Source organism: Acanthopagrus latus, chromosome 7, assembly GCF_904848185.1.
Source record: "Acanthopagrus latus isolate v.2019 chromosome 7, fAcaLat1.1, whole genome shotgun sequence".
NCBI classification, from domain to species: domain Eukaryota; kingdom Metazoa; phylum Chordata; class Actinopteri; order Spariformes; family Sparidae; genus Acanthopagrus; species Acanthopagrus latus.
The window spans coordinates 10,694,292-10,706,185 of record NC_051045.1 but is presented as its reverse complement, the minus strand read 5'-3'; the positions used below and the strand labels follow the sequence as shown (position 1 = coordinate 10,706,185).

Sequence of the window (11,894 nt, the reverse complement as noted above, 5' to 3'; positions counted from 1 at the left end):
AGAAATAATGTCAGAATATTCAAAAGAGTATATCTTGTTTCCTACATGAATGATGTATATTTTTTATCTTAATCTCTGTCTACGTCTACAGAGAGATAGCTAGCTTTCTCTCCACAGACAACAGAAGTAAATTTTTCTTACACAACCCTAAACTCAGTTTTTGATCTAGAGTTGTTGCTGGAGCTGTTTTGAGTGAATCTGTTGTTTTTCACAAGGCTGCACATGAACACTACCCCACGGCTCAATAGTTGACAATTACATGACAAGAAATTGAATCCTTGAAAGACACTGAGCAAAGGACAGAAAACTGATTCTGCACTGCAACCAAAAACAAGCGACAAAGTATTGCAGACAATGAAAGACAGATTAACTGTGTGACATACTGAATGAGTTACCTCAGACTCAAAAGGAACACCATTGTTGAAGCTGGTTGTTTCCTCTAACTTATGTCCTGCTGGACCTAGCTAAATGTTTAGTGTTAATATATGAATGACACTGATCTTCCAATCCAACTCAAGATTTTAGTGACTTGAGTGAAGCAAAAACACCCATCAGCACCACAGAGCGTGAAACAACAGAGAAGCAAAACTAGTTTATTTCAAGTAGTGAAAATGTTTGCTTTACATGCAAGTATACAGCAGTATACAGTGCGTCATTACAAAGACATTCACTGTGGACCTTTGATACACAGCTCTGCTGCCTGGATGTTTTGAAATATGGAATGAATATCAGCAACTTAAATAATATTAAAAATGTAAACAAAGGGAATAAAGCTCAGAAGGAGACTTCTAAACAAGACAATTTGTTCTCGTCCTAAGGACACTTAAGACTATTGCAGTATGAATGCTTTCAAGAGAAACCGCCTGTGTTGCCGTTTTTACACCACAGAAATCCTCTTAAGCAGCCTTGGCAGAGGAGGCAAAACATGATTACGCTGTGATGAATTTGTGAAAAGAAATGCTTGAAGTATAATAAATGCAGTCAAACAGTAACGGTATTACAATCACATTGGTTACTAGAGAGACAGCAAGTGAACAAACACTCCTGTTGCTCCTCGTCTCATTGGCTGTGTTCAGTTACCATCTTTGGTACAGTACTTTCAGTGGGTGATCGTGACTCAGTGTTTTGTTATTGCTCTATTCTTGTTTCTCAGTTCTTCCATTTTACCATCCTGACAAATTCAGACCGAATAACTGGAGACAGGGATGAGCTACTTCATCAGACATTATTTTGTTCACAACATTATCCTGGTTCATGCTTGTTTTTGTTCCCTCTCCAATTGCCTTGGTCCCACCTCTTGAGTTAAGCACAGAAAGCTGTTCTGAATGTATGAATAGAAAAATAAATTCTACTGCCATATCTGGAATAAGCACATAATGACAGCATGAATTCATAGATCTGTTGAATGTCAGATGAACTAGCTCCAAGGAGTAATTTTTATACCTGAGAATTACTCATCTCTTTCTTCTTTGCTGCTACTGTGATGGATCCACATGGTGGAAACACCATCTTCCTCACTCAAGTGTTGGAACACGATACTGCTCACTTACCCTGCTGCACCCCTCCTACTATCCTACTTCTACTCCTCTCTCATCTGATCATGATTCACAGTTTGTTAGGATTGACCCATTTGTAAGTGCCTTCATAGCGAAATCCAACTCTCTTTGCGAGGTCGTCTGCTTCTGTCGGGCCTCGGCTGTGAAGAAAAGAGAAACAGTCGTAATCAACTCTCAGCACAAAATTCCTCTTCGAATGAGGGAGAAATGAGCAACATTTCCTACCTTCCATATTTGTAAGGAATAGGTTTGGGCTTCTCTTTGTCAATGTGATGAAGAAGAGGTGTGAAGATTCTCCATGCCTCCCTTAGTTCATCACTGCAGGGAGAAAGAATTCAACATGTGGTGAAGGATATAAGAGCTCAGACAACACAAGTACAACCCAATGGTTTCCTTAACACTCAGGCCCAGAAACGATGCACAATGTCGCCATCTAGTGTGAAAAGCTGTTAGATCATAAATGCAGATCACATGCAACATAATATTTAAACAGATTGATTTAGTTCACAAGTAGAAATATGAGACAACAGTATTGTAAAACAGTGACAGACCTGCGTACAAAGTGCATCTGACTGCCACAGAAGACGTCCAAGATGAGACGTTCGTAAGCGTCTGGAAGTTTCACATCCTTTAGAACAAGTTCAGAAATTTGAGATGTTACATGATAGTGTTGCCATCTTTCTTTGTCCTGTTTCTAAAGTTGCAAGTTCAGGTTCTTTGTTTCATTCAATTCAAAGAGGGTATTATTGGCATTGATGACAAGGGTGAACTAAAAAAAAAACAAAAAAAAAAACAACAGTATAGAATAGAAATATCTACAGATAACTAAAACCAACTTAAAATAAAATACAAATGAAGACCTGAACACAATTACAAATAAAGAGGGACGAAGGAAAATTATAAAAAATAAATGGAACTACAATGTCTTGCTCTTTTTTTCAATGCCAAGTAGTTTTTTTTGACACGTTGATAAGTTTGCTGCATACATAAATCAACTTGAACCTGCCTTGTATCTGCTCTTGTAGGTGAGGTCCAGCTCAGTTTCCTCGGGGCTAAAGTACACGCCGGGTTTTTTGCTCATCATCTTGGCATAGACGGCCTCGTTGGGCTGCACGCGCACCACCAGCTCATTCCTGACACACTGATTTGCAAAAATGTCCCCGGGGACGTCTGTGAACTGCAGCCGCACCTCAGCTTTCCTCTCATTCAGAGCTTTTCCACAGCGGAGGATGAAAGGAACACCTGAGGAGTAATAATTTAAATGCCAATGCGTTATGAGAAAGAACGTGACGGTGTGAGATCAGGATTTGTTTTGTAAAGGGCACAGCATGTTTACCGTCCCAGCGTTCGTTGTGCACGTAGAGTACAGCGGTGGTGAAGGTGGCCTGAGTTGATCCTTTAGGAACTGTTGGATCATCAAGATAACCCAGTTTGGCATCTCCCTCACCATCTGGATTGCCCACGTACTGACCAAGCACCACGTCTGACATTGTCACTGGAGTGATGCATTTCAGCACCTTTACCTTCAAGAGGAGAGAGATCGTCCATGTTCACACTGACAAACATAAACCATAACACATCTCACTGTAGCGTAAGAGGAGGTGTTGACAGTGTCGCATCCCAAGATGCCAGTTTTGTACCTTTTCATCCCTGACGTCATCAGAGCTGGTGGATGCTGGTTTCTCCATGGCAACCAGGCAGAGCATCTGGAGCAAGTGGTTCTGCATGACATCGCTGATCATAACAAAGAGAACAGGTGGTCACACAAAAGACAGAGGAGACTGGGATGTTCATTAATATCAGAACTCATCACATATTACTACTGTTAAAATGGTCAAATCCAGGCAAAGCTAATGATTAATTAAAGATTCAATGAATGATCACCGAATGATGCCGAAATCATCAAAGTATCCTCCTCGTCCCTGAGTGCCGAAAGGTTCTTTAAAGGTGAGAACGACACAGGCCACACTGTCCCTGTTCCAGATCGGCCCGAAGATGCGGTTCCCAAACCTGCAAAGAACATCATGTAATCGTTCTCTGCTCAGCAGTGCACACAGCTTGAAAAAAGACATGCACATTCATGCCGTTATGCATAACCATTTTCTCCTGGTTAGAGGCCAATTTCTGCTTGTCTTTGTATTATTCACAGAGCCTTCTCTGAACCAAAACCAGCTGAAAGTGAAGTGTTGCATAATTCAGATTAGTTTAATTCAAAGTTAATTTACTGTGTCCCAGTTCACATCAAATTGACTAACCCCTATTATACAATAAATACATTTGAGTAAAGCAAGTTTAACATAAGATGGTTTTCTCACCTGAGCACCATGAGGTTCTGCACCATCTCCTTGCCCAGATAGTGGTCAATACGATAGATCTGGTCTTCGGTGAAGAGGGAGGAGAGGTGAGTGGACAGCTCTTCGGAGCTCTGAAGGTCGTGTCCAAACGGCTTCTCTACAATTATCCTGCTCCAGCCTCTACACAACACACACAAGAATTAATTAGTTAGTTAGACAACATTAGTTATTTGTGCTACATAGTTGGGTTGAAAAATAAGGTTTCTACAAGAGCAATCACTTTTTGCATTTTTTTTAGTCTGCCATCATTGAGAAACAACAGAAACACCTTAGTGTATGGTCGCACCTCTGGAAGCAAATGTGTGCCTTTTTATCATATGTAAAAATGTAGGATAACATTGTATTGCAGGGATTTCTTTGTATGGCCTGATTTACAAGACCTCAGTGAAGATCGGAGTTTTACATAAAATGGGCTGAACATTGTAAATCCCAAAAAATGGCGGAAAGGTCATTGGAGCTTGAAGACATGGCGCTCACTGCCCAACAAATAGGTAAACAGTGTGACACAGTAAGAGGTGTGTGCACTGACTTTGTGGCCATACAGCACTGCTTGATGTTCTTGGTAACATCATGGTAGACGGTGGGTGGTAGCGCCAGGTAGAACAAACGGTTGGCCTCAGTTCCTCCAGGCAGAGAAAGGATGTGCTCGTTGAGTTTGGTGAAAGAAGTCTCATCTGCATATTTCCCACTGATGTACGTGTTCCTGCTGAAGAAGGCTGACAGCCGATCGGTTTCTGTATCCGTCACCTGATTTAGAGGAGGGGAACAGACAGGTATGAGACGGATGTGAGTGGTGATGATGAGGGTGAGGTGGTTGTAAATTCATCATGAATGTAAAAAATAAGTGATGAGACATAGAGTCTCAACAGGGGGAGAGAAAACTTGGTTTTCACTCTGTCATGTGTGGTGTCCACTACAGTGGACGGACATTTGGAAGCCATTTTTAACCGTTTATGTTTGAGAACCATGTCTCAACCACTGAAGCCATTTAAATAGTTTAACATAAATTTTAACCGTCTTCAGGTTCTATCTAACTATCAGGATAATTTTGTCTTAATGTCCTCAAGGTCAAATACATCTTTTGGTGCCACTGGAGTGGTTGAATGTATTTTCAGTCACAGAAAAAATGAGTAAGAAAAACAATATTGGGGATAAAAGTTTTTCTTGTGTGTTATTCTGTTAAAAAAATAGTGTTTGGTCTGGTTTTCTGAGAGTAATAAAAAAAAAAATTCTGAGACAGTTATTCCTGAAACACTTTTTATAATGTTGATGCGTCGACATCTATGAAACTCCATCAAAATAACGAATACTGAAAAAGTCATTTTCATGATTTTTTACTTTCAAACACTGAACTAAATAATTGCTTCGTGATTTAATAATTAATGCATGTTAAACAAAGAAACAGTTCTTTTATTTTTTGACACTATTCATATATGTACCTAACCTCTCAAACTCCCCTTCAAAAAATCAGTTCTATTTTAAACAGGTGCAAATCAAAAGGTCCAGTTTGTACCTTCAGGTATGGCATGGAAGCAGTCCTAATGGCGTCAACTGTCAAGTCAGAGCGAGCAAAGCCCACAAAATACGTCTGCTCAGGGAGAAGGCCGTCTCTGAACAACCACCTGCATAGGAATACAGAAACATTTGGTTCATTACATCCAACCTCTTTCCACAGGCTCTTCTATTATGTAACAGTCTTTCACTGGCATCAGAGGTTCACTCACCATAGAGTCGGGTAGATTTTCTTCTTGGCGAGATCACCCTACAGATGCAAACACAATCAGAAATATGGAAAAAAAATAAATAAATAAAAGGCTTCAGAATCATTAGGATGTGTTTTGGAATTACTGTGCTCCTACTGAGCTCATGTACTCTGCCGCAGTGGTAATTATTTTCCATGACACAATTAAGTCTAGCATAATAAGATACTGCAGTGCTACAGGTCACACCAGCTGGCAACAGGTAAGTAGGCTGCTTTGGCTTATTGAGAATTGCGCAGTCTTAGTAATCCACTAAAAGCAATGTGCCAACCTGCAACAGACAGGCTGAGACAAAAGACTGTCTTGGGTGTTTACTGGACTCATCCTGAAGAACTTGTTGCTCGGTGGCTTAACTCTAAACTAATGCAACAGAATCAAGTCTTTGTTGTGTTTAATGTAAATTAGATATAAAAAGGAAGCCCTGAGGGAAACCATTGACATGGACAGCACAGAACATTACAATTCAACTCGATTAAAATGAATTCCCACAACAGTAGCCTGGTGGCCTACATCACAACCTGGCATCTCCCTTTCAGGCACTCTATCCCTCAGCTGGGAATTCCTCAACTTGTAACCTTGCTAATTTGTTTAAGTCTGCATTTAAAATAATAAATGTAATGAGAGGAACTGAAAAGACATGTGTAACTTTAATAGCACACGCTGATACAGAAGTTTGTAATATGACCTGATCTGGTAAACACAATTTCCAAAAATGGCAAAGCACAAACTTGTTGAACTTGTCGTATCATCGTGAGGCTGCAATAACTAGTGGACTAATCACAGTAGGTAAAAGTGTGTAAACAAAGTGGGACTGTGGTAAACCTAAAAGGGCTGTTTTTAAAAAAAGGCAGCACACCCATTTAATCAGCTGCAGCAACATGTAACCAGAAAACAAACACAAGTAGAGTGTGACTGCACTCAGCTCCTCCCTTCCCTCGACCTTCCTGTGCCTCACACTGAAAGAGAAACGCTGACTGTCAGTGACGCTGCAAAAATCAGCCAGAGTGGCGCTCTCCTCTCCAGAGAGAACAAACAGTGCAAGAGAAAATATAAATACTTTAGCATGACTAAATAGTCAGCTCAAAAACCGACACCATTGTTTTGCTTTTTGCATTTTTGTCTGTTTCTTAGAGGATGATAAAAAGATAAGAAAATAGTTCTTTTGACAAATTTGTTTTGCAGTGAATGCAGAGCTGTTGCTAACAGATGAAATGTTAGTTTGAGTAAATGTTTACATGTTCTGATAGACACAACAATGCTTCTTCAGAACTATGTTTTCACTTACAACAGTGTTAGGCACTTCTTATTCAGAATATAAAAAGGAGGAACAGGAAGAACAGGCATTAAAGCCCTCATAGAGAAAGACAGGCCAAAGAGAAAAAAAATGATGTAACAAAGAAATGAAGAAACGGGTCTAAAAAGTTTCACAATTCCTGAAATGGTTTAAGTTCCTGAACTCAACACATGAACAGTATGAGGAAATAGTAAACAGTGAAAAAGGGACATCTGTTACTACATTACTAGGATGGACCACCCATTATGGAATTTACCGAGTGGGTCTAACAAGCAAAAACCTTTGAGTATGATTAGAGATGTTAATATTCAGTCTGTGCTTTGTCAGATTATACACTTGTTTTACTTTGCTAGTTCAGTTATTCTTTGTAGAATGCACAATACAAATAAAAATTGTGTTGAATTTACTACTGCATTAAGCAAAGATGTCATACAACTATTAATACAACAATGCATGTTAGGGGTGTGTTTTAATTTATCAAATGAATACAAAAGTTTTCTAGCAATGTGTTTTTATAAGCAAAGAAAGGTACTAAAATGATCCTAATTATTACACACATGGCGATGATAAGCAAAGAGGAACCTTGAGCTCACTGCCTCGGTTTGAGGCTTTTGAAATCTTAGACTGAGTGGTAATGTTTGCACAAGCTTGCTGAAATCAGTTTCAACATTCCCTTAAATCACACCATATGCTATTATTGCAGAATTTCATAGATTTTAAAAGACTTTAAAACACTTTTCTTGAAGTTAGGGACGACAATACTTGTCTGCACGCAAATGTGCGAAAAATCATTTTATAAAGGAAAACAGAAACATTTCACGCTCCTGAAGTTTTTTTTAAAATTTCACCCAGTAACTGTTTTGCTGTGATCAGGCAGGTGTACAAACCATAATGCGTTTGATATATTTAAAAAAAAAAAAAAAAAAAAAAAAAACACAGACTAGCTCGCTACTCCCTCCCGTGCTCTCACCGATGCTCCCATGATGATGAAGATGTGAGCGTCAGACTGATGGAACTCCTCATCTTCATGAAGCTCCTTCCTCAGCTCCCCAAACACCTCCGAGCGGGAGAGGGGGATGTTGGCCATTTTCTCTGAACAGCAGACAAAAATAAAATCCAGTTATAAAAAAATAGATATAAAATGCAAAAAATGACAGTGGTCTTTTACACAGCACAAGACACAAGACACCACACAAGAAGACTGTAACCTTCAGGAATAGCTTGTTTGCAGTTGTGCGATTCCGATGATGGGAGGGCTGGAGTGAAAAGCAGAATAGACGAGATGAGCGAAAGTTTGTTATCACTGCTACGTATCATCTTAGGGTTAAAGTTCACAAACTCCAGCAAAAGAAAGAAAGAAAGAAAAAAGAAAAAAGTGTTTGCACAAGCGTGCATTATCTGTGCCTGCTCCACCTGCCTGTCCCCATCTACTTCTGTTGTTTAGAGGAATCCTGCACCGCTGTTTTGCTTCAAAGCTCCAGAATTGTTTTGTAGAATACAAACTTCACCAGCCTTTTCAGCCATCAGCATTGTAGTGAGTAGGTAACACCTGAATTCTCATTTCAGAGTCAACCTCTCCTTTAAGGCATTTAGACACCCCAAATGGGAGTATGAACCTGAAAATTAGCATAATACTCGACCTAAGACACACAAGAATTCAAAAATCTTTGTCAATGCTCACCTAATATTTGAATTCAAAAGACTTTCTCCCCACTGGCAACACCTCAAGGGCTTTAAATCAGATAATAGTCACCCGAGACTTCCTGTTTCCTTTTATGAATGAAGAATACACACTACATTTTTCTGGTGTTATGGAGAGTTGTTTCCTCTAATGCAGGTGCAACATGTGAGATACCTGGCTATTGGCTCTAGTGTTTGCAGTGTGTTGAAGTGCTGGTCTAAAATATTAAAATGGCTTAATATAAAGGGCAGCGGGTGTAGTCCGCAAAGAGTTGAACCATTCAAGCCTCTGTTTCGCACAAACAGCCTGTTGAAACTTGCATGAGTTAGATAATCAAACACAGCAAACAAGTTTGCATTCTTATAGTTCAATGTGATATAACTATGTAAATATCAAATATATATACTTTATACTGTTCCTATGTTTTCCCAACTGACTAATCTTGAATATGATTTGACATTCAAATACATGGATACAACCAGGATGGACATTTTTTCACCACTTTCTGACTTTTTGTATTGAGAAAATAATTGGCAGATTTATGATGTAGATAAACATTAGTCTCAACAATTCAATGTAAACCAACTGATGCCCAAGACATTAAACAGGGTTTCTGCAGGTTTGAACAAGTGAAATTAAGACTTTTTAAGACCCGTCAGAAACCCTGAATAAAACATTTGAGATTTAACCTCTAAAATAATATTTTTACTGACTGCAACAAGTAAAACCAGTGGTACTAGTCCTTTACTTCCTGTATTATCATCATCATCATCATCATCATCATCATCATCATCATCAACTGGGAGATGCAAGATACAACTGGGACTGACATTTTTCACCAATTTACATTTTTATTTGTGAGAATATCTGTAGATAAATAATGAAATTAATGTTAGATTCAACCATTGAATGTAAACCCAATGATGCTTGAGATACATTTTTAAAACACAGAATGATTATTGGAAAATGGTCCACTGTGATGCAAAGTAAATGTAATATTTACTTCATGGACTATAGCGAGCAAAGTCAGTGGTACCAGCCCTTTACTTCCTCCATTATATTTTTTGTCAAATATAAGCTGCTACATATTTGAGAAGGATGTCAAAATATATACCTAACTGATTAACCAAGAGCTGCAACAATTAGACAACTGATCAATTAGTTGATCGACTGAAAACCGATTAATAACTTTGATATAAAATGCATTCTTTTTAGTAATATTTGTTTGAATACAACTGGGATGGGCTTTTTTTAACCACTTTCTGACATTCTTAATCAAGTGAATAATCAGCAGATTAATAATAAAGATAACATTAGTTGCAGCCATTGAATTTAAACCAAAAGATGGTTGAAATAATAATTTTTAAAAATTCAGATTACATTTTTAAAACACAGATTCATTATCTGAAACTGGCTCGGTGTTCTGTAGCCTTTTACTTCCTCAATTATCCGACATTCAAAGATAAGGATCTGCATATTTGAGACAAACTTGGATTTCCTTATGACTCATTTCAAGCCTTAGCAATCAGCCAAAAAACAGGAAGTTCTTTTTTCAGTAGTGCACCACTGAATGTTCACTCTTAACTCAGCCTGAAGCGCACACATAAGGAATCATGTAAGATAAGACATGCACACCATCTTAAACATGTTAGTAACACAACACTTCACACACAATCGCACGTGGATTTCTGTCAGATGCTCACTAGCTTCCCAAAAATAGCTTGACACACACTCACACACACAACAAACCATAATGATATTAGTCAAATCCTCCCACAAATCCTGTAAATAGAGGGCTAAACCTTACTGCATAACACCGGGATAAAACTGGACACGTCGGGCTAACATATCAAGGTAACGCAGGCTGACATGTTGATGCTCATGAGTGGAAAGTTAGCTTCTAACATCCAGTGTGAAACAGCTCACATTATAGCGCTGTTAAACTCGGTGTGTCGGCGTGTTTTTTTCTCGTGCTGGGCTAACACTTAAACCGCCCAGTCATCAGGTCTTAGCTTCACATGCTGTTGTGACAACATGACTTGACAAGCAACGACTCCGAACTGCAGCTAGCAAGACAACACCTAGCTTACAGCCGGCTACGGTTCGAAGACCAACGGTTCGCGGAGAAGTTAGAGAGGTAAAACTGTTGCTACTCACAAGTCCGTTAAGGAGATGATGACCCGGCTGTTAAACCCTGATCGTGGCCAACGACGAGATACAGACTTTATAAGCACGTTCGCAGCGAAAACATGAATAAATGGGTGGTGCGCATTTGAGAGTCCTGCCTACTTCCCTGTTTGAGTGACAAAGAGGAATTGAGAGATTTTATTGGTTTGGGAGAAACTCACCAGCGCTCGCTCGAGTTCCCATCACTGCCGAGTCCAGTGACGTCACCGGCTCTGTAAGTGGGCGTGGTCAAACTGTACACCAGAGCCGCCGCCCCCCCCCCACCCCCCCACCCCCACCCACCCACACACACACAGAAAAACTGACCATACTGACCAAACAGGTACAGTATGGAGCCCAGTCACAACGTGCAGAAAGTAAAAACAGATAAAAGATATAGAGGATCTAGCAAAGCTGTTTGGTCTTTAATTGAAAAATGTAAACTCAACAAATTTCATACTGTTTGACATTGTTTATATTTGGCGGACCCTGCCACCTTTCTAGCTTCAAACTGTGTTCTGGGGAACACCTTCAAAACAGCTTGTTTATTAAGTTATGTGAAAAAGAAATGAAAAATATCTCACTCTCTACTCCACACACACCTTTGGAGATGAAAAGCTGGATGTAGTTTTTATAGTTCACAAAACATTTCTGGAGCATCACAGCAAAACAGCATTGCAGTATTCTCCTAAACAACCGAAGTAGATGAGGACTTGCAGAGCGGAATTTGTGCTGGATTCTGCCAGAACAGGATCTGGGACCTTCCATACTGGGACCAGTCCCTATTTGATAGCATTCTGCACCTCCTTGGTCACTATCAGATACAGCTGTATAATATTTGATGTTATTTATTCTATATTTTTGGGATCTCAGTACTTCCAGAGACTTGGATTATGCCATGTTTTTGTTTTTGTTTTATGATTTAAAAAGCCCTCATCTGCTTCAATTGTTTAGGAGAATGCTGCGACCATTTTTTCCTGTGATGCCCTAGAAATGTTTTGTGTACCAAGAAACTTCATCCGAGTTTCCATCATCATGTAGAGTATATATAATGACATGATATTCATTTTTGGGTGAACATTC

General features: G+C 39.3%; 1 protein-coding gene across 2 annotated transcripts; it reads right to left on the bottom strand.

The window, feature by feature from the left end:
- Positions 1-569: 569 nt before the first annotated feature.
- Positions 570-11,058, bottom strand: LOC119022545 (glucose-6-phosphate 1-dehydrogenase). 2 transcript variants are annotated; one of them, XM_037103519.1, is made up of 14 exons: positions 10,994-11,058; positions 8,173-8,220; positions 7,935-8,056; positions 5,635-5,672; positions 5,424-5,532; positions 4,440-4,657; positions 3,872-4,030; positions 3,441-3,566; positions 3,197-3,290; positions 2,893-3,079; positions 2,563-2,798; positions 2,108-2,184; positions 1,782-1,874; positions 570-1,696 (listed from the first exon to the last, which is right to left on the bottom strand). In XM_037103519.1, the coding sequence occupies exons 1-14, from the start codon at positions 11,013-11,015 to the stop codon at positions 1,606-1,608; spliced, it is 1,620 nt and encodes a 539-aa protein (XP_036959414.1). In that variant the 5' UTR covers positions 11,016-11,058; the 3' UTR covers positions 570-1,605. The 2 variants fall into 2 exon arrangements, with proteins under 2 accessions (XP_036959414.1, XP_036959415.1); XM_037103520.1 differs by lacking the exon at positions 8,173-8,220 and having other exon boundaries at positions 10,994-11,030.
- Between the last annotated feature and the right edge of the window lie 836 nt (positions 11,059-11,894).